Source organism: Aspergillus steynii (assembly GCF_002849105.1).
Source record: "Aspergillus steynii IBT 23096 chromosome Unknown P170scaffold_9, whole genome shotgun sequence".
Classification (NCBI taxonomy): domain Eukaryota; kingdom Fungi; phylum Ascomycota; class Eurotiomycetes; order Eurotiales; family Aspergillaceae; genus Aspergillus; species Aspergillus steynii.
This window is the reverse complement of record NW_020194406.1, coordinates 1,424,994-1,449,412: the sequence shown is the minus strand read 5'-3', so window position 1 is coordinate 1,449,412 and position 24,419 is coordinate 1,424,994. Positions and strand designations below refer to the sequence as shown.

General features: G+C 50.2%; 7 protein-coding genes across 7 annotated transcripts; 4 read left to right on the top strand and 3 right to left on the bottom strand.

Moving 5' to 3' along the window:
• Window positions 1–212: 212 nt before the first annotated feature.
• Window positions 213–1,451, top strand: P170DRAFT_459112 (uncharacterized protein). Its single transcript, XM_024851843.1, has 2 exons — window positions 213–806; window positions 867–1,451. Exons 1-2 carry the CDS (start codon window positions 477–479, stop codon window positions 1,281–1,283), a joined length of 747 nt encoding a protein of 248 aa, XP_024699913.1. The 5' UTR covers window positions 213–476; the 3' UTR covers window positions 1,284–1,451.
• A 62-nt stretch (window positions 1,452–1,513) lies between these two features.
• P170DRAFT_417358 (putative DSBA family oxidoreductase) lies at window positions 1,514–2,749 on the top strand. The gene is made up of 5 exons (XM_024847171.1): window positions 1,514–1,715; window positions 1,793–1,871; window positions 1,942–1,982; window positions 2,045–2,169; window positions 2,235–2,749. Exons 1-5 carry the CDS (start codon window positions 1,682–1,684, stop codon window positions 2,619–2,621), a joined length of 666 nt encoding a protein of 221 aa, XP_024699912.1. The 5' UTR covers window positions 1,514–1,681; the 3' UTR covers window positions 2,622–2,749.
• A 1,745-nt stretch (window positions 2,750–4,494) lies between these two features.
• Window positions 4,495–5,696, top strand: swc5 (putative Swr1p complex component (Swc5); the record flags this gene model as incomplete). Its single annotated transcript, XM_024844811.1, has 2 exons — window positions 4,495–4,907; window positions 4,988–5,696. 2 exons carry the CDS (start codon window positions 4,495–4,497, stop codon window positions 5,694–5,696), a joined length of 1,122 nt encoding a protein of 373 aa, XP_024699911.1.
• Window positions 5,697–6,264: 568 nt separating this feature from the next.
• Window positions 6,265–7,369, bottom strand: P170DRAFT_367792 (T2 family ribonuclease; the record flags this gene model as incomplete). The annotated part of the gene is made up of 5 exons (XM_024844823.1): window positions 6,265–6,383; window positions 6,442–6,634; window positions 6,708–6,823; window positions 6,887–7,065; window positions 7,125–7,369. 5 exons carry the CDS (start codon window positions 7,367–7,369, stop codon window positions 6,265–6,267), a joined length of 852 nt encoding a protein of 283 aa, XP_024699910.1.
• A 1,532-nt stretch (window positions 7,370–8,901) lies between these two features.
• P170DRAFT_503472 (GNAT family N-acetyltransferase) lies at window positions 8,902–9,444 on the top strand (the record flags this gene model as incomplete). The annotated part of the gene is made up of 1 exon (XM_024854204.1): window positions 8,902–9,444. A coding segment is annotated over one exon (462 nt), but the record flags the coding sequence as incomplete, so codon positions are not given.
• Window positions 9,445–13,481: 4,037 nt separating this feature from the next.
• Window positions 13,482–14,203, bottom strand: P170DRAFT_289282 (uncharacterized protein). The gene is made up of 3 exons (XM_024843232.1): window positions 13,996–14,203; window positions 13,728–13,925; window positions 13,482–13,627 (listed from the first exon to the last, which is right to left on the bottom strand). Exons 1-3 carry the CDS (start codon window positions 14,061–14,063, stop codon window positions 13,582–13,584), a joined length of 312 nt encoding a protein of 103 aa, XP_024699908.1. The 5' UTR covers window positions 14,064–14,203; the 3' UTR covers window positions 13,482–13,581.
• A 300-nt stretch (window positions 14,204–14,503) lies between these two features.
• brlA (C2H2 type transcription factor BrlA) lies at window positions 14,504–16,518 on the bottom strand (the record flags this gene model as incomplete). Its single annotated transcript, XM_024851842.1, has 2 exons — window positions 14,504–15,998; window positions 16,506–16,518. 2 exons carry the CDS (start codon window positions 16,516–16,518, stop codon window positions 14,677–14,679), a joined length of 1,335 nt encoding a protein of 444 aa, XP_024699907.1. The 3' UTR covers window positions 14,504–14,676.
• Between the last annotated feature and the right edge of the window lie 7,901 nt (window positions 16,519–24,419).

Here is a 24,419-nt window from a genome sequence, read left to right as displayed (position 1 = left end):
GGGGACCTCGGCGCTTAGCCTGTTAGCAGGGATTGGCAGCAAACTGGCGCCTTGTATGGCCTGCAGAATCAGCAATCTTGCAGAAAACGGTCTTATTGGGTGTCTGAAAATACATCACACTCGGTCTGTGTGTCTTTGGGCTTGATGATAGGGGTCTTACCAATTATCTGAATGTTTGCTGTCTGCCCAAAATTCGTATCCTTTGGCCTCTGTTTGTTATATCTTCCCCTTTCCCCTCCGCTCGCTTGTTTACTCATTTGCTTTTCTTCATTCAACGTCCTTCCAAACTTGGCTCAATCTTTCTGGCAAAGATTGGCTAAATGCATTCATTTGTCTGTGTTGCCATTGCTTGATCGTAATCTTGCACCGTCTTATTCAGTGAAAAAGCCTGCAGCCCTTTTCTGATCTGCTTCTTTTGAATTTATCATTTTCGTTTCGCTTTTCGGCTTACCCAGAAAATCCTATTTTGCTTGGTCATGGCTTCCCTATCATCATTCGGAGGGTCCTATCATGCATCTGTATCCTGCGCATCCAACGAGGAAGAGTCGGCGTTTCTCAAGCGAGCTCGTTTGCTTCGCTGGATCAGACTTGGGCTCTCTGCCGTTATATTCAGTGTTTCTGTTTCAATCATTGGCTGCGAAGCCGTTCCTCTACTACACTACCGGAGGACATCCGACTTTGAGCGATTCTGGCTGTTTCTGTGGCCTCTGAACTTCGATTTACGCCCCACAATTGCGTTGCTTTCCTGTGGATGCGTGATCGCATTTCAAACTATTTTGTACATTGTTACGACACTCCTTCCCTCGGTTAGTTCAGTCCCTTTGTGTTGCATCTTCCCCTAATATATGCTCTAACAACATGTGTAGCCTCGCTCGCATATAAGACGTCTAAACCTTTTTGCTGCCGTTGTCGCTATTTCCGGATTCATTGCAGCTTTGATTGGAATCGTGCTCGCGATTCATCTGCCAAACTCGTCGCCTCCTAGGGGGTTCACCCAGCATGAGACTCTTCACTCTTGGACATGCAAGTGGAAGAGCGTGCGAGGGACCCCTTCAATCAACCCCGACAACACACCTGCCACGCCGCCTTCCCATTTTGCGCGAGACTGTGCAACCACTAGGGCGGCTTTCATCATGATGGGGCTTCTTATCGGATTGGAAATCGTCATGGGGATTGCGGCGGGAGCTGGGATCTGGTTTGAAAGGAATGTCTCGAAACAACGGGGCCAGGATAGGTCCCAGGCGGAGAAGGTGGAAATGGTGCCCAAATACCCTGGAACTTGAAGAAGAAGTTTGCTTTATTGAAGGCTTGAGCAAGCGATCGAGCCCTGGAGGTTATGATCGCAACGCCGTGTACTCTTGCTGTCTTGCCGAGTTTGCCGATGAGCGTGTATTTTCTTTTATGTACTCATAACGATAGCTTGAAAAAGTGTACGCAGTGAGCATTATTCCAAATCCATTTTATGCTTATGTTTAGTTATGTTTATCGTCATTCACCATTAAATAAATGTTGACGCTGACTCCTATTGTTTACCGTTCCGTCGGCCGATTGCCAGGAACATCCTCGGCTTCCCCACGGATTAGTCGTGCCCCCGACCACCTCCACATACAAAGACAACCCCCCTCTCCCCCAATCCAGAACCACACAACTGACTGGACTCACCCCTGAGATACCCCAGAAAATGGGCAAGAAAATCGAATGCTACCTCGACTGCGGTACGTGATCTGACGTCATCGACAGCAGTACACTTTTCCATCTCAGACTGCTGATAGCAACTCGTCGGCGTAAATAGTGTCGCCATATAGCTTCTATGCTTTTTCATACCTGCAGAAGAATGCCGCAGTGCTGGCGGAGCTGGGCGTCGAGATTGAGTAAGCTGTCTATCTTTTCTGATCATGCGTAAGCCAGAGAACACGAGGCTGATGATTTTCAATTATCAAGATATATCCCTGTCTTCTTAGGGGGGATTAACGTGGGCAGTGGTTAGTCTCATCCTCTTGTCTGAGACCAGGGGAATTATCCTAACCAGCCATGGTTTTATCAGGAAACAAACCCCCTTGGACCCTCCCTGCGAAGGCTGCGTACTCCAAGTTTGACGGCCAGCGAGCCCAGAAGTACTTCGGACACAACTTTGAAGTTCCGTCTTTCTTTCCGATTCTCTCTCTCTTGGTATGTCATTTGCCGTCTCGGCTTCCACCCATAGAAAGAAAGCGAATAGCTAACAAACGAATCAGCCCCAACGCGCCCTCACCCACATCAAAAAGACCCAGCCCAAGGAGAAACTAGCATCAGCATTCCAATCCTGCTTCGACACGATGTGGAACGGCCATCTCGACATCTCCAAGCCGGAGAGCCTTGCCACAGCGCTGGCCAAGACATTCTCCTCGAGCTCCGAAGTCGAGGCGATTCTGTCCGCCGCCGCCAGTCCCCAGATCAAGGCTGAGTTGGCGGCAACGACGGAACGAGTCGTCAAGGAGCAGGGCGCGTTCGGATGCCCGTGGTTTTGGGTGGTGAATGGAGAAGGCAAGGGGGAGCCGTTCTTTGGAAGTGATCGGTTTCATTATATGTGGGATTATTTGGACCTGCCGTTTGAGGATTTGAGGTTGAGGGCTAAGATTTAGGGGGGTGGATGTTGGGCGATTGTTGACTTGTCGCATGTCGTAAAGTGACTGTTCAGTGTCCCCTATTGTTGAGTTACGAAGACTTGCCTTTACAAACTGCACCTTGATATCTAGATTGTAGGATTGGGACTGAGTTTGAAATGTTTCTAGCATTGCAATGTCACTCCCACAATTCGGCCCGGCTTAAATGCCTATTGTATCTACAGTGGCCGAGAAATTCACGACGAGCAAAGTCCGAGAAAGCGAGTTCAAGTCATCTAGCGCGCTCTCTGATTTTCTGCCACTTAGCATTATGTGCAACTAGACGAGTTTCATAGGCTACGGCTCTGAGCTGATTTCGTAGAAAGCTTACTGGGCATCTCAGTAGTACAAAGTGCCCAAAGCCCAGTGAAAGCTTGTTCAGGGTAAAGACTCTACGAGAAGATGGGCAGGTAAGCGGGAGGTATTTGAGAAGCCCCAATCATTCGCAGACAACGTTCTAAAATTATTGCTTTGGGTTCTAGCCATATCAAAATCCAATTAGAACAAATTTAATCTCGCTTACTGAGTAACGGCGTATCAGAATCACGGTGGCTTGCTTTGAAGAGAAACGGTTCGGGTAACCCCGAATCGAAGATCTTTATATTGGATAGTACTATAGAGTGACACCAGTATTTCTCATTCGTGTCTTGCGTTAAACCGGCGTTTTCCCTTTGTCCTCTTGATGGCACAGTATGATCACTCAGTTACTAAATGACTACTCCAGAGAATACCCAATATATCCATCTGGCCAACGCATTCGTAATTTTTCCCCCTGTAGACTGAATGGTCATGCGCATAGCCTCTGGGTGCCCATGTCCCCCATGTAAATGATACTCAATAGCAACATATTACTAAACACCCTCTTTGTTACTCTCAAAGCTACCCTAGCTAGACAGCAGGTTGACATCTGTTTCCCAGCTGTATCCCCGCCAGCTTATCTGGAAGCTTACGTCTAAATGGATCAACCCGAAGCACAAGTCATCAAGTCCCCCACCCCGCAGATAGTAGCCGTGAGTATCCTTAAAGGAGACGGCATGTACCAAGTCCTCTGGGACTCATGCAGGCTAATATACGGCTCTGCGGATCTCGTGAAAGAGCATACCCAACCAGACGAGGTAGTTCTAGCCTCAGTCCAACGATTTGCCCTAGAATAAAGCCAAAGACCGGCTAATCAGCATACAGATCGCCGTTTTTGGTCTTGAAGGTCGCATAAGAACAAACTGCGGTATGGTCCAGGCATTTAACGTTCAGAATTGCTATGCGTTCGATAGCCCTCGGATAGGCTATTATATGAGCCTTTCTATGAGACCCGAGCCAGAGGGTCACCCGTTGATCTTGCGGATTGAGCTGAGTACGGACGAGATCGAGGCTGGGATCTGGTATTTTAGAAACTCAGTGGAAGATCTGACGCGATGCTTAGAGGCAAATGGTCCGTTGAATACCGTGAAGTGGTGGCTTTATGAATCCTGAGTGAAGACTTTCCGGCATCTCTGAAGCGTTTGTTGAAGACCAAGGATGTTGTAGTTACCGAAACCACTGCGTCTATCAGGTGCCTCGACGATACATGGAACCTTTAATGGCCATATTGTCATGATCTTCTATTCCCAATTCTTTACAAGGCGCAATGAAGACATCCACTGGACTTATACTAGATGTGACCAATCCGGTTAGCCGCCCTCCACACAATTCCCTCCTCTGATTGGATCCCCTAACTGACCTAATCCAATCTCATCCCCTCCACCGCCCGGCAGAATATCTTCATCTACGCTCTCGACACTTTTCTTTGCCATCTACTTCAGCTTTCGGCCTCCACTCCAGCTACGGAGCTTCCTCCCATATTTAAGCCCCCAAGATGTCAGCCGACCCTACCACAGTCCCCGACCTCGACGTCGAAGACGAGCAATACGACTCCGAAGAAGACGAGGACTTCCAACTGGACGACGCAGCCGGTGGCCAAGAAGACGAAGACGGGCTTTCATCGTCCGATAGCGACGAAGAGGCCGGAGCCGGCGAACCAGCCAACAAGAAACGCAAGACAGGGAAGCGACAGAATGCGGACGACGAGGAGCTAGGGTCCGGCGACGAAGCGACCATTCAGAAGGCGAAGGCCAAGAAATCGAAAGGAAAGAAGCAGAAGAAGTCGAAGGAGGGCGGGGGCGCGAAAGGCGATGATGACGAGGACGATGAAGATGATGTGGATTTCGATGACGATGAAGAAGGTGGTCCGGGGGGCTTTGTCCGGACGCGAGCGATGAAGATGCGCACGTATGTAACTGTTCTCGGCCTCCCTTGCGATGGATTGGATTTAGGGTGTACTGATGCTGATTTTTTGCGCTTGATTTTAGGCAGGAAGAGCGAAAACCCCTTGCGAAGATCGACGGAGCCACGGTCGACGTTGATGCCTTGTGGGCGAAAATGAATGCGCCTGATACGGACTCAGGACCGGATCCCTCCGAGAACGAAACACAAGAGACAAAACCCGCAGCAGACGGCGAGACGAACAAAACCGAGACGCAAGAAGCCCAAGAGCCGCCGACCACGCAACAAAAACCCAAATACACGGAGGAGCTGGTCAAGATCAAGCGAACCTACAAATTCGCCGGCGAGATGATCACCGAGGAGAAACTGGTCCCCAAGGATTCTGCTGAGGCCAAGATTTATCTGGCCAGCGGCAATGACGCAGAGACCGTGCCTGTGGCAGACGCAGACGCCGAGCGTGCAAATGTGAAAGCGGCTCTGAATTTGCGCCGGCCACTTCGCAGGCTGTCGCGCTTCGATCCGAACCCGACCGGGAGCATCAAGAAGAGCTGGGAGAAGCAACCTGCTGCCGCGCAGGCACCCGGGACGGAAGAAGGTGCCCGTGGGCCCAAGATCAACACCGTCGAGAAATCCAGACTCGACTGGGCGGCGTACGTGGACCAAGCCGGAATCAAGGACGAGCTCAAGGTGCACAGCAAGGCCAAAGAAGGGTTCCTTGGCCGCATGGATTTCTTGGACCGTGTGGGTGCCAATCGAGAAGAGGAGATGCGAAATGCACGGTTGAAGAGGATGTAAATGATTACATCTCTGTCTTTTTGCTCGCTGTATCAGCAAATCTATCGGGGGTTTGTGCATGGTAGGCTATACTAATGACCGGCAAATATTTGACTCAAATTGACCAAGTCGTCGACAAGGGCTGTGTCCACCTGTTGATGCGCTCCATCAGCCAGACCAACGCCCGGCTTCCGGTGACACCCAACAAAACGTTTCGATCCGGAGAGCTTTTCTCCATCTCGTTACTGAAGTTTAGTGATAGCCAGGCGTTGCTATTACTACAACTATTGCCTTCGCGCAATGACCCTCAAAAGTGCCATTGCACGGTGCCATGCACTGACGAAGCGATCGCGGGCTTAAGAGAACGCTCATTATTCTTCGGTGTCTCGGTCGGTGCTTCGAACACTCACGCATTGAACATCGACCTCATTATAACAGCTGTTCATCGACACCCAAACACTATATACTGGGCACCTTAGTCCTCGCCCTAATCATAACATGTACATACAAACTGAATCATCATCAGAACCACACATAATCTCAATGTACACTACTTTTGTTCATGAAAACAAATCCACCACTCATAAATTTAAACCAAACGAGCAGCCCGGTTCATCCTCTTTCTCATCATTGCAGGGATCGAAGCGTTGTTGCTCTTAGGCTTCTCAACGTACTTGATTCCCGAGGAAGGGCAGCTCGAGTCGGCGACTTCAATGCGATCAGTAAATATGCTTTGGAAGAGCGAGTAAAGAGGTGCAAAACTTACGCGGATCAGTCGGCTCGTAGTCGCCATCGATTGCATTGCCCCGGATGTTGAAGTAGTACCAGGCCTCGTTCAGGGCACCGCTTCTGCAGTTGACGGAGGGCTTGAAGCCTCCGTTGAGCTTGGCAAGAGCGGATTCGATATCGCTCAGGTCGTAGGTCTTGGAGCCGGGGGTGATACCGGCGTCGGCAAGAGCCTGTCCATGATACATCGTGGTGGTTAGAAAACAGTGGACAGCAAGACATGGGTGGTCGAGTTAGCATGCATACCTGGTAGGTGTCAAGGCCCTTGAAAAGTTCCACAGCCTTCGCTAGGTAATCACCGACTTCCTGCTGAGGGGTGTAGTCAGAGTAGCAGCTAGGCTCGATGGTGTTGATGCAGGTTCCTGATTGATAGTATGATTAGACAGAGTCTAGACTGAGAGAAGTCTTAAACGGAATTAGCATACCGTGCTTGTTCCATTCGTGCTCCCAGAAGGACTCGTCATCGCCGCTGTAGTCCTTCCAGTAGGTGTTCATGTAGGACAGAAGCTCGTCCCGACCTTGCTCCTCAAGGATGGCGGTGATGTTAGAGAATTCTCGAGACGAGTCACAGAATTCCTCATATGTGCCATCACAATTATCGGGCCTGGTGTTGTGTTAGTTACTTTTGGCTTCCCTCTGGTGGTAAAGTGTAATCCATCCTACCAAAGTCCGTGGAGGGTCCAAGAATCGGAGGGCCCTGTCGCAGGGTCCGTATCCCAGAATTGAGTGAGCAGGAGGGTACCTCCGGGAGCATTGAAGCAGCACGAATCAGACACGGCAGTCGAGTTATTGCAGCTGAGAGGAATGTCATTGGGGCATGTCTGGAGATCAGCCAAGGCGCCGGATGCCACCTGCATGGCACCGAGAGCCAGCATGCCCACTGAGGGAAGGAACTGAGATTGAGGCATAATGGGAAACTCGATGGGTTTGACAAAGGAGAATTGGAGCTGAGCGAGAGAGTGGAAAGTAAAAAAGAAGACCAGAATGGAAGGACAGAGAGCCCACTTTATATCACACCGTGGTGGCTAGATGGCCTATTATCGAAGTGGTCCCCCGATGCCGAGGGCTAAGTACAATCTCGTTCTGCAGCCAACGACTGTCGATAGCGGCACATGTCCTGATAAGAGCCTGCTGATTTGACGGGAGATACACAGCGGGCGGGAGATCAAAAGGAGCTAACAGATCGGATAACGCCGTCGAGACCCGCCCGTCTCCTGACTCCGTTAGACAGTCGGAGATGGCCAGGCACCGCGCCTGGCCAATTGGATGTCAGCGCCAGGGGTCGCTCCCGTTACCAGCGATGATCCCGTCGGGGGGCCTTCGGGGTAAGGGTTGAGGGCAGGAGATCGATGGTCAGCCCGAGCAAGACAATGAAGATCGCGGGCGAGGTTCCAAGCGCTAATGATCAGAATGTTGCATTGATCGACTGGCTGATTCGTGTTTTCATTCTTGTTCACCAATATGAGGATGATAATCGCAGGTTTCCCCGCAGACCGATTATCCACCTGCTGATTCGTTCCAGGACGTGAGTGTTGGAATCAATGCAGGTGAGCAATAAAGGAATTTTCAGCATTCAAGACTTGAGTGGAAAGTTGTAGTGGCAAAGATGTTTGAGGGGGAAATAAAACAAAATAGGCCAGTTTGGAATAAAATAAAATCAATCAAATTTACCAGCTGGATAGTTGTTTGCTGTTTGTGTACTGCCGAGGACTGTCATTGTATCTGGCAAGAGAGTCTCGTCAAAAAATATCATGAACCTTGAAGGTACGTATCATCAATCTTTCCCATAGATTCCATCAAGGAATGCTGGAAAGCTCAACGTAGAGACGAACACAGACAGCTAACAAAATAGAAAACACCATCTGCTATGTACTGCCTGGAGAGCCCCTCAGCATCTAGCGCCATCCAGAATCAATAAATGTGACAGGTAACCTTATCGTCCTTTTTAGGTGATGAATAGAATAGAATAGGAATAAAGCATGAGAAAGATCAAATCCCACGGCAAGTTTAAAGCAACTAGCACGGATTGAAAGAGGGAGAAGTAGGAGAAGAAGAGAAAAAACCGGCTATTTGCGGGAAAGAAGCCACAGTCTTTTCGGCCTGGTGGCCTGAGTCCCCCATTTCCTCCAATTGTTTGTCCCATCTCATACCATGGGGTGGTAGTTCCACGTTTCTTCGTGTACACCTTTCTAAGCCAGTCTGTGACTCACGAGAGGCCCGATACCGGGACCGGCGACATTTGATCTTCAACATGGGAGCCATGCCTGTCCATCGCGAATGAACAGTCTTTGCGATCGTATCGGCAATGACCATCTCGATCCTCAACAGCTCGCCCGGATACTCATCTGGATGAAATCCCGTTGATTGCATCTCCAGCCTCTCCTCTCGCCAGTCTAACTTGCCAAGGCCTGGAGCTATCAGTCGGCCCTGAACCTTGACGCTCAACATCGACCTCACATTCCAAGACTTTGCCTCAGAGCTCCAATCCCTACCGGGCAAATACAGCCCTCCCTCAGGAGAGCTCTTACTTGCCTGGACGACGGACGGAACAAAGACCCCACTGGGCTGCGTAGCCGTTCGCCTTCTCCAAACAGATTCCGCGATCCATGATCAGGCTATTTCCCAGACCCAGTCCGTGTCTCAGGGGCGGCCGAGGAAATGCTGCGAAATGAAGCGACTATACGTCACTCCCGAAGCACGAGGTACGGGGTTGGGGAGGGCGTTGGCTGATGCTGTCATTCAGAAAGCAAAGGAACTCGGATATGCAGAGATGAGACTGGATACTCTTCCTTTTATGGCGGGGGCTGTTCACCTGTATCGACGGCTGGGGTTTGTTGATATCCCGCCTTATTATGAGACGCCATTGGAGGGGACGGTGTTTCTGAGCTTGGATTTGACATGAGTACGAAGAGTGCCAGTAGTCTCTTGAATGTAATAGAGCTATAAGAGTCAACAGCGCCTACTCAGCATGTTACGAGACAGGGCATTAGAAGACCGATTTAAGGCATCAGAACACCCAAGCATATATAAAGTGAACAATCCGAACACAATTGAAACAAAATTAAATGATATGTTATTATTATAAAAACTCGGCGCAAGCATATCAAACACAACATGGAGCACCCATAACCAAACTACTCAACCATGAAAAATCGCTTCCTGTAAGAACTCAGACTGTTGAGCTTGAAATTTTTTGGAATAAAGCACTCATCGACAGGGATGTCCTGCATCATGCCAAAAGAAGGAGAGTCATCATAGTAAGAAGGAAGCGATTCTTCAGAGTTCAATGCCGAAAGATCATAACCATGACCACGGCAAACATTCCCAGCGCGCAACATAACCAAATCAATGGCATGCTGAATTAAACCTTTAAAAGTGACAATTGAAATAGAGCCCACAGAATGCACACATCAATGCATGGCTGGGTCTTTCGAGCCCATGTCGTGGTCGATTGCTGGACCTGATATACGGCGCAATTGAAGTCAAAAAATGCGGCAGATTTTGCTGGGCTGGCTTTTTATCATGGTGTGCTTATGTCATCGCACTAGCAACTATTTATGCAGTTGAGTGTATTTGTAATCGCGTACATAAATTTCTGCACGAGGGTTATGCAGTAAGGCATCAAGCCGTTGATGCCTTGGGGTCAGATCAGGTGGCCAAAACTCTAAACTACCACAGATTTCACATGACCATCTGGGTCTGGTTGGAATGAGAAATAACAGAATTTGTATGGGCTCTAGGGCTTGCAGGCCTCTGCCAGTACCAAAAGGTGGAATAAAGCTACAAAAGTTACAAAAAAGGTGCACAAAAGCTCAGACTATCCAGACCCGTTTTTAAAATTGGATTATCATCATTTTTGCGAGCCTGAGCGTTGATTTAGATCCCGAAGCATGGTTTCCTGCATTTTGTTGAGATCGAGGTTCCTGGGCTCCGTCGGGATTAGGCGGTCTACGTAGCGGTCAGATTCTGCCGATCAGGAACATCTGCCGCTGTATACGGAGGAAGAAGACTCCACCAAAACAAACATCTTCCACAGGAAGAAAGCAAACCCGAGCAAGACGCAGAGGAACTGCTACCTGCTAATATTCTCGCTACTGATGCACCTCAACCCAAAGCCACCGCCGTCATCATCTGAAGCCCATCGTAACACGATCGCATGACTTCGATCGCATCCCGGCCCACAGTGTCGGACTCGCGCTCGACCCTCGAGAAGAAAAGGAGAAATTAAATAGCGCGAGCGACGAGAGGGGCCACCGGAATGAAAGTGGAGGAGGGAGGGCCCAACTACGAAATTCTGCAGTCAGTCACGTTTAGCAATTTATCCTAGACCAGCGGCTGCAGCTGTGAAATCCAATGATGCGACGCAGGAGGTTTATGACCCTGGGTCCCTGAGCGTCATACGGAGGAGTAATAATGATTACTTGGGTACCTTTCTGGCTGATCCCGGTTCTTCATACTATTATGGGGCATTATGGAGTAGTCCGTACTACAGATCCAGACAGGTCAGTACTACTCCTACTTATGATATCAGATCAAATACGGAGGAGTGTGGTTGGATCGACTTTCGCACAGCAGTGTAACCAGCTCACCGGTACTCCATTTGCATTATAATTTGCTGCGTCCCTCATAGATCTGAAATGAGTAGCAAAGTGGATGATCGTGCCTTTTCAATCCAATTACTTAATTGTTTGATTTTTTTCGCACGGTACTTGCGGTCGGCAGAGACATCCATGCGACTTGCAGGGGACAAATAAACTTCGTCCTGGAAGTCGGTGAGGGTTTTTTGTCTTCTCGGTGCCCCTCCTCCTTTCCGCCTCTTCTCTTACTTGCAGGCTTGCAGCAGATTCAAAGCTGCAGCAGACGTACTTCGCATACGGCCCTAGTAGCGAGGGAGGCAGGGCAGGTAGGTGGTTTATTTATTTAGTACTGTTTCACCGTGCCAACTTCGTAACTTAACTTCCCACGTCGTGCGGCCCTCGTCGATCATACCCATGTACTGTCCTGCATTGCATTGCCTGGGTGTTCTCGTTGACCATGGGGAGGGTTTGAACTCTAAGGCGAGGAGGAAGGTGGTATTCGAGGGGGAGGGTGGTAGACGATATGCATTGCAACTGTTGGATGCAGGGTCCAGCCTAAGTGCGAGCCTTGAGGGTCTGGGGCTGGAAGTGAGACCGACAGCTGGTAGTACCTTACGGAGTACGAAGTAGTTACGGCCTCGCTATCCGTAGGTGTCTAGGTACTACCTAGCTTGTAGCTGGTCCTTGGTTCAGTACTTTGTTGGGCCCCGTTGCGATCCTGGCCCCCATCTGTCCAAGGAACAGGGCAGAAAGAACGACGAATATTGAAACAAAAAGAGCTAGCTCCGATGCCAACTAGAAGGGACACTATTACATGATGTAAGATTGCGATCAAACCAATTCGGCCCTCTACAGCTACATACAGAGGAGATGAGCGTTCGGAGCCAGAGAGTCGGCTCGATCTGGGTTCCATTTCTGCGAGGTTGCATCGAAACCCACATCCTGTCTTCTTGGTCGTGGGGACGGAGGATAAGCAAAGCCTCTGCTAGCCAAGTTTGACCGTCTTCCAACGCCCCGCAGGTTTGGAGGGAAAAAGGAAAAAGAAAAAAGAAAAAAAAAAGTGATTTGGCAATAGATGCAAACCAATTATTACATTCCGTACGCGCAGAAGATCGGGGCTCAAGCTCCTTCTTAGAGTTATGTATGTACATCTTCATCGTAGGTCTCCATACCAGCGCCAGGTACCAGCGCCGGTAGCTCAACCTCGTCGATAGCAGACGCTGGAAATGAGTAGGTATTCCGGCCGCAGATGAGCACACCATGCATGATGCAGACTTAACTACTAGTAGGCCACATACCGATGAGCCAGGTCCAGACCAGAATAATTTCCCGTGCGCGGAATGCCATCTCGGTGGCTGCACATGTCCATACCTCCCTCTTTGGGCGGCTTCGACAGCGGGAAAACGAGAGGACGAGGCTTCGACAGCGAAGCAAGGTAACTGAGCCGACAGCACACGAGCCTTCCGGGAATGCCGTTCTAGCCGACTTTCATTTCCGCTGCTTTTCCATTAGTCCAGCCCTGAGACGGAACGTACTGTCAAACCCAGAGGGCATCTCCAAGCAACACCTCCGACAGAGAGGGAAAGCAAGCCAAGAGAGCCACCAGAAATAGTTCAGCCCCGCTCAGCTTGCAGATCAGCTGTGCCACCGCATAAGATTTTTTTTCTTCTTCTCAGGCCACAATAACGAGGAGCTACTAGTGACGTGACACAAGGGAAACCTAGGCTGTGGAATGTACAACATTCGAAAGTCAATTCCTGTGGAACGACCACCTGAGGGTAATTTAGCCCCCTAAGGCGTGGGCAGGGGTCCTGATTGGCGACTCCAACCCCACGACTCGACGATTGTCCCAACTGCCACGCACATCGCATCCGACGTCGTACATGATCACTGCTGCGACAAAGTACATACCTAGCTACGTCGTATTATTCTATACGATGATCCGTGAATGCTCAGTGGGGGCATGGGAAGTGATGTGCTCGGAACGTACCGTACTTCTGAGCCCTGTGGAGTCTCATCCCCATTTCCTTTTCTCTCTCCCCACCGTGAATTACGGTTCAGTCCATGTCCATGGACATTTGAGGCATTCAAAGATAGTTTGAAGTGGGGATTCTGTGCGATGTTCGAGGACCAGATCAAAAACAGGGCGTCCTGGGCAACCCACAATGTCATTTTCATTTGAGAGCGGAGTATGGCGGACAAGCATTCGTGTGATCGCGACTAGCACTGGAGGGCAGGGAAAATAGAAACAAGCGGTGGGTCTTGGCATGCGGAACGATGGCCCGTTAAGCTCAGTGGGAATCCAGGTTTCTGGGATCCTTGGGCGGATTAGCGTGGGCGCCATCCATAGTCCGTCGTAGTCGCGAAATAAGGATCGGATGGTGGTGCCATGGATCGGCCTGGGCTAGCAGCGTTGACAGTTCTCGGGCGGATGTCAATTGGGGCTTGTCCCCTGCCGACAATAGGGGCAAGGAGAGGGCCGCTTGTCGACGGAGTATAGTTGAGGGAACGATCGAGGAGATACCGGCGGACTGGGGAAGGAATCAATCATGCTCAACAAACTTCCTGCTACCGCCCAATAGCAGATTGCTTCCCGTGGACGTGACATTGTCAGCAACCTCGCGAAGTCTTAGGAAACCGAATGTTCCGCCAATAGGGAGACTGCCGGGGAGCTGGAATGTGGACTTACCACTCTTGCGGAAGAGTAGTGGTTTTACGCGAAATGGCACTCGGCGTCAGGTGGATCCAGATCGGCGCGCTGAGCAGCAGAGCGAACTGACTCCAGATGTGGTAGTATGGAGTAGCTCCCTGGGGGGCACATCTGCGGCGTCGAGACCTATCGAGGTACATACATGACATATCCTGGGAAGAGGGCGGGATGCAAGCCCTACAAGATCAGTCAGACGTCCAGAATGCCCGGAGAGGCTCAGGGAGGCCCGCCACGAAAAGGAACCCACCATATGGTCTGGCGACGCGATCTCCACGAAGCGATCGCCGTGTGACCTTGACTTGGTGTATCTGCCATTTCATGCCAAGCCCCGATCTGACCAGCACAACGGATGCATCAGAAAATTGTCAATCAACAGAGCAAACAACGCGTTGAGTCTAAGGCACATGGATCCGTGTCCGCATCCAATAAGTCGCTGATAATCCTCGACTCCTTTCCATATTTATCCTCGAATTCGCAAACCGATTTGAGATAGAAAATATTATTTTATATAGTGTTGGGTAGTTAGTCAACAGATCAATCAGATCAACAACACAAGCATAGCGACACTCGATCGTACAAGGTCTCCAATCCTTTTTTAGGTCTTCCGCACAAGTATTATCCAACTTATAGTCCGAGGTGCCTTTTCCAAGAGGGCAGTAAGAGAAAGTGACAAAAAAAAAAAAAAAAAAAAAAAAAAAAAAAAAAAAGAACAAAGGAAAGAGAAGTATGCAAAATACCAACGTTCGAAGGACGCGAAGAAAAGGAAAGAAAAAAATTGTTTTACAAAGAACGCCGCGAAGCGCCGACCGAGGCCTGTCCGGACCTGAACGTCTGTGCCCATCTAAATATAGTAGAAGGAAAATTTGGCGCACCGTCGTGCCCAAGGGTATCATATCCCTATCCACCCAGATTATCGATTCGTAATTCTTCAATCGTCCCACGCATCCACGCTCAACTCGCGAGCATCGATCATGGGTTCTTCCAATTTAGACCCGTAAATTGGTCGACCGTCGGGTGTAAGCTGGCCGCGGAAATCCGGATCGTAATCGGGACTGGTCTCATCCAAAGTGGCAACGTATCGGTTGCGACCTCCCCGCTTGCTGTGGGTCTTGGTGTAATGAGCATTGAGGTTATCACTGCGGGAGAAGGCCCGATGGCAGCCGGGGACCCAGCAGACATGCGGCTTCTCCTTGGAATGGCTCTTCATGTGTCGCTTCAGGTGCTCTTGTCGCTTGAAGCGTCCCTTGCAACCAGGCTCTTTGCATTTGAACTGGACCTGCTTAATGATGGAGGGGAGGTTCTCGAGCGAAAGGCTTTGCTTCGACGACTGCTTGCGGGCAACCTTCCTGGACAGAGTACGGTGCGGACGTTGAAGTCCATCGTGATATACCGGCGACTGCTGGAATTCATCAAGGTAATCACCATGACCGGAAAGTCGGCTCATGGGGGTATCTGTGCCCGAGATCGTTCCGAGAGACCCTGACCGAATTGGCGTCGTCGGAGTGTGTGACTTCAAGGTGTTAATCGATGTCGAATAGTCAGAGTATGAGGGAGGTGGTGTTACTGGACCGACTTGGGAAGGAGCGATGGTCTGCGGGATGGATTCGGTCGGCGGGGCCATCCACGGAATCATGTTGTTCATCGACATCGAAGTCGGCACCCGCTCGGGTTGATGGAAGATCGACCGTGATAGACACGGGTTGGTGGTAGATTCAGGCAGGTAAGGCGGGTTCTGATGACGGTAGCCGCTCCGAGCCATGGGAGGGTATTGGTGCATGACCGGCGGGTATGGCAGACCATGAGTCCCCGGCTCGTAAGGTTTCGGCGCATCGGACGGGATCCAGAACTGCTCAACATTCTCATCGTATCCAGAGAGGAAGTCCGGCATCGGCATCCGTTCCTGCGTCTCCATGCTCCCATAAGACATTCCCATCGACTCGTTCGACGGCATGCCGGGGAGCCTAAATGCGCTTCGCATAGGTGCGGGGCCGGGATTGCGGTCGTAGGTATGTCCAGGGTACGATCCGCTCTCTTGCCAACCCGGAGAAGCCAATGCGCCTTGACTGTAGATACTGGTGGGGGTGGGGGTGGGAGAATCCAAAGGCGAGAAGCTGTTACTCATTGAGGGGCATTCGTTGGAGCCCAGGGAAGAACAATCGACTTCGACGGTGAGGCGATCAATGGTACTCTGAGATCTCATATCTTCGTTGGTCTCAGTAGTATCGCGGTCTTTGCGAGGAGGTGCTTCGACTTTTCCACCTGCTCACGAGCACTGTTTAGTATCCTTGCTTCTGGACCAGACGTTGGATGGTTGGTAGTTGCTGGGTGGTGGTTCCGGAATTAAGGGAGCAATATATGCAGCTAAGGGAAGGGCAGTGCAGTATATGCGATGTAGATTACGACACAGAAGGAGAGTATAGTCCAAGGAATGTGGCAAAAATAGAATCAAATGATGATAGAAGGACGAAAGGGTCCCGCAGTCAGTGACAGAGAGAGAGAAGGACAAATTGGGAGTAGTATAGTGGAAGAGAGAGAGTGGAGTGTGATTGGGCAACGAAGGACGATGATGCAAAGCACAATCAATGGGAAGAATGAAGGAAGGTGACCATGGGTGCTGTTTGGTTGTCGCAAAGGGAAGAGGAAAAAGAAAGAAGGATTGAGGGTGAGGTTGGGGAATGGAGGAGGGCAGGCGAGGTGAAATAAACAAATCTCCAGGGCATCGAGGCCGGAGGGGAGAACAGGGCCGATCACACTTACGGGCAGAATCCATCGCTAATCGTCCCAAAGGAGAGGTCGGTCGAGAGACAAGCGTTCGAAAAAAGAAGAGGCGCGTCGCGTGCCTTCGGAGGCCCAAGCAAGGCCAGGAATGTAGACTATAGAGTTCCTAGAGTAACGGATGGCAAATCCGGAGCGAGATGGCAGCGGGATGGGTGGCCGGGGACCAGGACACCGTTTCCTAGGAGGCGCGAATGTCTCTGGATAAAAGACACGGACGACTTCTTGTCCAGTGGCGGAGGGTCGGGATCAACGAGAGGGCGGGAGGGAGTCGATAATCCGCCCTTGGACGCGGGTTGGTCTGGGGTCCTGCGGACGAAAAGAGGATGTGGATAGAAGATGGGGATGGTCTCAGGTAGGATCAGATAGGGATGTCGCTATCGAGGCGGAACGGCCAGCAAGGGGACGGGACAATAGAGAATCGAGGAGATGCAAGTGATGATGACAATGTCTTAGGATTATTTGAAAACCAACGAGGAAGTATAATAATGTCTGGGCTTTTATAGATTGGGTTGGTTTGGACTGGATGGAACGGAATTCAATTATAGCGGGACGACGACTCGGATTTATGCTGTCGCAAGCAAAGCACGGCAGAAGAGACGCTCTTGGGGTGTGACCAAGATCCTAACGGGCGCTGCGGTATCCTGGATCGGGTTTCAGACTCGATGATGGCGAGGGGAGGCAAGAGTTTTAAAATCACATCTAGTAGCTATGGAAGCATCGTCTCATTACTCTTTCGGGGGCAGCCAGCAGCAGCAAGAAGAGCTTTGTCTCTACAGAATGGAGGGGGAATTAAAAAAAAATGGAATTAAAAATAAATTAAAATGGAAGTTTAAAAAAATTGAAAGGAAATAAAATAAAATAATCAGAATTCTTTTTTTTTATTCCTTTTTTCTTTTTGAAAAAATAAAAATCCCAAATCCAAAATAAATAAAATGGAAAAGAAAAATTAAAAATAAAAGGACATTTTTATTCCTTGGGGGAAAAAGAAAAAAAACAAGAAATCCCCTTCCCTCCTGCCGCCCTATCCCCCTCACATCTCGGTTTCTGCCTTTGTCCTTTCCCCCCAGCCCTCCGGTTCGTCTTGGTTCTGCTCCAGTACCATCCGCCGTTAGTTCCTCGTCGTTGGAGACCGTGAATTTCGCATTAACTCCGGACGAGGATCGGCGAGTGAACCCGACGACTTCGTACTGGAATCCCTCCATGGAGGGCATCAACCAATCCGATCAGTTCCTCTCGCATGTCCACGATCAGTTCGTCCACCTCAGGAAAAAGCAACGATAGGCTGCATGGGAAGGAAACCGACGTGGAATGTTCCAACGTCAGAAGTCAGTTTGCTTCGTAGGCACTAGGACGTACCTAAAGGGCGGTGCCTGGTAAAGTCCGTGGTCAGAAATCCAAACCTTAAGCATCGACGGGATCGTCCAGATTCTCGGGTTCTTTCCCCGGTATCAGACTTGCGCTCTTTCCGTGTCTATCGGTGTCTTTCTCTCGAAAGTGAAACGGCTGGTGAGATGCCAGTCTACGTTATCAGGCATCTTTCTTCCACTACGTATGGAGTATGGCTGGTCCGCTCCACATCTGCCGAACAACTGAACCCTGAATGATCGGCGCTACTGGCAAATCTGCCGGTGGAGAAAAAGCGTCGGCATTGAGACATACTGCAAATCATCCCAATCTCCAGGCCGTTGAGATGGGGACAATAAAAACGCCAACCTCATAGCGTTTGTGGCTAAGGATGGGGGAAAATCAGCAAATGAAAATAAAAATTACAATTAAGAGGAAATACGGACACGAAGGTTCAGGACAATTTGCTTTCATAACTAGACCGAAACTAAATCGAAGGGAGTACTGATAATCAGTTGGTAGGGAGAAGTCAAGGTCAGTCCGTGGAAATAAACCGCTCGGCCATTGCCTCCCCATTCTTCCTTGGTCCATGATCTTCATCCAAACCCTGGCTCCCCTCGATGGCATGCTGGAGAAGTGGGTGGTGCACTGTTCAAGGTACTGTGCAGCCCGCCTTGACGCCACGAAAAGCCCTAGTCGGGAGGGTTCGCTTTCTGGCCCCAACGCCATCGTCTAGACCTCTTTCAATGTCTCTCGTCACGGATGAACCAATGACGTTCGAACTGGCGGCGCGGTATGTGTTCTATGACGGTCTATACGCTTGAATACTCGGAGGACACCGTAGCATTCATTCCCAACCCCGGGAAAACCCAGCAAAAAAAGGTATAGAGATAAAGCGAGAAGGAGAAAGACACCAACTATACAGTTCCATACAACCCCATTGTTATTATTAACAGATGCGACCCTGGAAACCATAGACTGGCAACGAACCAATACATGGCTACTAGTTTAACCCTCGATGGGCTCGCTCGGGAATTCCCAGCGTGGGGTTCTTTGCACCTTTCCATGGTTGGGATCCAATAGACCGATATGATCGCCCACTGACCGATGTTCTTCTGCACAGAAGCATGTATGCCGGTGGTTAAGATAGGTAATCAGTCAAACCAAGGTGTCCGTCGGTTGCTTCGACCGAAAATCATCGCGTTTGCTAGTCTGGACGAACCTGGCTCCGGCTGCAGAGCAATGATTTTCAATGCAGGCCGAATGCCGAATCTGCTCATGGGGAAGCCCCGGTCAATGAAGGATCGATCTAGTCGATTATTACCCGGTTATCGATCATCTCGAAGGAAATTGACCCGGATCGTGTTGACCACTGCGTCCGGATCTTCTGGACTCAACTCCGTAGGACTGCTGCCTGAGGTTGCCAGAACCCGGAAGCACCTGACAAGAAAGAAAGGAGAAAAAACCCCTCATCGCATCCTTCCATCCTTCTGATCCAAATCAACCCTACCAGCCAGTCAGCACCAAACACAAGCATTACAGGTACGTACTTCCTGGACTGTGGAGCGAGTGGATTCAACCTACATCCGGTCTGTCCCATGAGATCTGGAAATGTGCAGCACAAGCCCCATCTGGCTTTTTCTGGCTTCTCTTTTCCTCCCTTCTCAAACACGATAATAATGTGTACCGTGCTAAGAGGGTAATAATCCTCTTTCTTCCACCACAGGTACCCTTCCTCCCACATCCGGATTGATTACTTTAGACATGGTTCGAAAGGGAAGAGGGGGGAAAAAAACCAAAACACGGTGGAGGTTGTTTGGGCTGACGATCACTGCTCCAGACGCACATCATCTGCCAAGGCGCAATATGTCGGCCGCAATGGATCGACGAGTCGCCGGTCGGGACGCTGCTTAGTTTCTGCAAGTTTGAAATTCGTTCTCCAGTGCCGGTCACTCGTTGCACCTATCGCAAGCCTTTCGGGTTTCCAACTTTGTCAGATACCCACCACCACTCGGACCTTCATCCAGGAACGCTCCGACTAGGCCTAGCCCACCGCAGCTTTGGATTTCTATTTGTTTTCTTTTTTCTTTTTTTCACTGGAATGTGGAGCTCCAGACGCTTCTCGATATGATAGGGTCCCGCAGTGGTCTTACGTGCCCCGTACAAAGCAACCCCGTCGTCATTGCCGAAGCACGACCACCGCAGTCGCTTTCTGCCGATGAGACCTCATTTGCGCTGCAAGTGGGCCAATCTGGTTCTCGGATGGCCCATTCCCAACGGTCGCTGGTTCCGTAAGAAGATCATCACCGTATCGTCATTTTGCTGGTTGGTTCGTCCTCCGGCCCGGTGCGATTGGTGAGACCTCGAAGTTTCTGATCTGTCACGCGTCAGTCGTCGCTTCAATGCCGGCCATGGGGGGACCACCATTCGTCATGCAAGAATGAGGCCTAGAGATTCGATCAGTCAACTGATTGGGGGTCCGCCGTCAGCTTTCTCGAGTCTAGCATATTGAAATAGTACCATCTCGGTATATTCAGGTATTTGGTCTAAGTCGCCACTGAGATCAGCGGCGACCTCCCCCTATTGCTTGTATTTTCCGAGCATCGTGGGCGACCCGTCAAGCGCAGTCTCTTACTGAGCCTTCACCGTATTCACCAGGCTACAGTCACCCATTCATTCGCCGTAGTCTACGCTGTTCAGCTTTCTGGTTTGTTTTCGACGAGTCAACAGGTCTTGCGTGTGCATGCTCCTTGTAATACCACGACTAATATGTCCGCCTTAATTACCCCGGTCGGATCTGACTGAGGCGACTGAGTTCTTAGAGCTGATCATCGCCTTCATGTCACGTTTGAACTCGAGATCTTGAATACTCGAGGAATCGAAAATGCATGGAACGACCAGAGCGTCTTAGCGTGTCGCATTGCAGCCGGGGTCAAATGCGGTGTATGCCTTTTTTTTTTCCTCTAAGAGATGATTTCGCACAGAAACCCAGAACCTCATTCCAATAGAATGCAACTTGCTCTCGTACAGGCGTGGATCAAGAGAAGGGGTGTGTGTATGTCTCTTTCTCAGGTATTGAAAATTTATGAGCTCTCGTTTGGATATCAAGTCTGCTTGAAAGGTCGGTTCGAAGACTTGCCAGCAGCAAAGGCCGACAAAGTTTGTGCCTAGGGTGACGCTAATGAACGATCCATGGTTGGCCACTCTGACAGCTCCCCTGCCCAAACTTCGGAGTTTCATGGAACCAGGGTTTCACCACTTCACCTATACTTAGAAGTCGTGCATCAGGATACAACGCATCCCAGCACCAACCGCAACGGATCCACGGGCATCTACCGCACTGCTTGCCGAGGTACACAGTCGACACGTCCGTTAGATGGATGGATCCCAACTCGTACTGTCTTGGGAGATACAGGCACTCGGGGAACGCCGCCGTATGTGCAGTTGCATAGCAGAGCAAACGAACTCCATCCCAATCCCGGCATCGCCACAACGCGTGATGGGGAGCAGCCACATTCGGGGCTCAGCCACCAGTGACTGGTCACGCCCGAGAGTCTTCCAGAACCGTCAAGTGCGCTGCACTCGGACCTCCGGAAAGTCGCCAGCGCCTCCCTTTGGTGGTGACGATCGTTGCGATCGTCCCCGACGATTCCCCTCGGGATTCATGAGCCACTTTTGCTTTCCACATAACCCAATCTCGCACTAGCCCGATCATCCTGACTTGCAGGAGCAGCATTACACCAAGGGGTCGTGATTGTGTAAGCCTTACAACGCCTTCTAACTGTTTTATAGAAGCATGATAACCGATCTAGCTTGGTCTGTTATCACCAACACGAGCATTCGACCTACGCCATCAAGTCTTTGGTCTGACCGAGCCCATATCGTCCTTCGACTATGCACAACAAGGTTTCGGGTTCCTTCTTTTGCCCTGGTCAAACCCCGGATTTCCAGGTGAACTCAATCTACCACAACCCTTGATTATTTCTGGGGAAGGTTTCAATAACCGATTGAATCGCCAGAACGAGAGGCCTCGATGATAACTAGTGCCATTATATTTTTTTGAATTTCCCTCGGTGCCCCTCTTCTCCTTGATCTCCTTCCCACGGAAAATAGCGCACTGACACGGTGCCAAGACTACTCCCAGGCTATTTGTCTCTCCAACGGATAGTTGTCACGCACAGACTAAGCAATAATATCGATTGTCAAAGTTTGAAAGGAAAAAGACGAAAAGAAAATGAAAGAAAACAATAAGGCAGCCAAAAGAGACGATCACAAGGGGATTCTGATGCCGGTCGCCGCGGATTCGCCCACTGAAGCCAATGGGGATTCTCCACGCTTCCGTCCTTCTACATACATAGATACACTGAATCTCGAATGCGAAGCCCCTGCAGCACGGGCTTGGAAGCGGCAAGGGAGCTAGCCGGACATTTGGAACATCCCCAGATCCTCCCTCGCGTTCCTGCGGTGAAGTGATCCTTTTGGCTCCACTAATGATGGTGCCAAGAACATGCCCTGAATCTCATTACTTGCTTGTTTCGATGCCCTTATTTGGATCAATATATTGACTCCGTCGAGGAATAAGCGCCATCTATTCCCCGCGCCTTATTAGATTAACACGATGTGTTGCAAATCCTGCAACTACCGAGAGCTACCGATATCGGCAGCACTGCCGATGCTTAACGGTTTCGAAGCAGAACGCCCGCCTCCACGAACTAAGATTGCCGCTAAGATCTTAGATGGACATATCCAGTTGGACATTAAACCGTTTCTTGTTCGGCTAGTGCGGGGATTTTCCTGGACCCTTAAAAAAGAAAAGAAAAGAAGAAAATTTTCAATATGAGATTCAACTGAAACCTCTTTCATCTCACCTTTTCTCGGGGTCGTTTTAGCGTTCAGCAAGGGCTTCGATATCATTTGCGAAGGGGAAGCACCTCACACCTGATTCTCCTCCTTCTTCAAAATGGGATAAATTATATTGCCAGTTCCCGATGATCTAAGAAGGCAGGAAAGAAAAAAAAAACCGATTATTGGTCGCCCTTGAATAAACCTTTCGTGACTTCAAACTACAAATCATTTCTCACCAAAGGAGTCTTTCTTTATGGGCCATTTTGCTCGCCGAAAGATTTTTCTATTCGCTTGATCTGCTAAAAATAAAGGGAAAATAAGTGGCCGCAGTCTGGACCCGCTGGACAACCGCTCTATGGCTTGGTGGCACGCTTAGAATCACCGAGCCTAGACGATATTTCCAACCCACGTCATCAACATCTTAATGGCTTGGGTGTAGAGGAGTCGGGACCTAAATTCGGAATTCGTTATCTTTGCGGGCGAAACGAAAAGCCCACATCGCTACTGATCTGTCCAGCCTAGGGGGATTCCGGGTGATCAAGAATGTGTGCACCCAAGAATCATTTCTCCGTGGCCATTTCTACGTTGAAGAGGGAGCATTCGAGCGCAAAAAGAAGAATAGATAGAGCGGCATCGCCCTCGCTTTGGTTGCTGCAGGTTCGTTGGAATGGTAGACCTTCGACGCGTCGGAACGTCTTACCGGTGAAAGGAACACCGCTGAGGATTTCCTTGTCTTCTCCGGATGGTCAGTGCAGGGCACTTGCGACGGATGATTTCGAATCAGGATCGACCGAGTTGCACATTGGGGGATCTTCTTTTGTCTCACCTGCAGCACGTCCTCCCGTGCTTCGCTCTACTGCCTGTCTCATCACCCTCTCATGCAGGGTTCGACCTCCAGTTATCAATTTCCTTGTTTGAGAGAGCCATGGGGCTGTGGCTCAAAAAAGGGCGAATCCGAGGTCGGCGACCCGGCACCCCTTGCTTCGTGGGCTTTATTGCGGTGACCAATTAATCGACCCAAAACTTGGTTCGTGATATCCACTCGCCACCGTCTCATCAGTCAATCAATAACATCGATTTGAGTTGCATTGCATTGCATTTGGCGTTGTGTCTCATGCCCCGACCATGGCCCTAAGTGGGAAAATCAGGTTCATCCTGGCAATATTTCTTCTTCAACGATAGACTCGTGCACCACCACCACTACTACCGCATATCCTTCATAGCCAGTTACCCTCTCGTAGGTTTCTCGGTGGGTTTGGGGAGACAAGGCTTGCTGAGCACCGTCCAGATCTTCCTTGCGCCATGCCCTAGTGGTGGTATTCCGTACTACGTCATTCTATTGACTTTGGGGGGAAGAGAGGGCCCATATGCCCTACCTAGGCGATTGAGCAGCAAACGTTTAGCACGGCTTCTAGGTCCCCATGGTCGCCGGTAGTCTCCAGGTTTACTAGTTACTTGCTTCCTGTTCTACTTACCTAACTTCAGGGATTCCATCCGGTCAATCAGCTCGCGAATGGTGTTCAGGCGTCCCCCGAAGCAGCAGCTCGGCCACCACTGTCAGCCCTAATACTTGCAGAGTACGCCAGGGTGGACAGGGCCGTATCAGCCATCAAGTCCCATGGTAGCCTAGAGCAAGCCTACATGCTCCATCCAGTCTCAGTTATACTCCATGAAACAAAAATCACGCCGCTTGCCCCTAAGGCC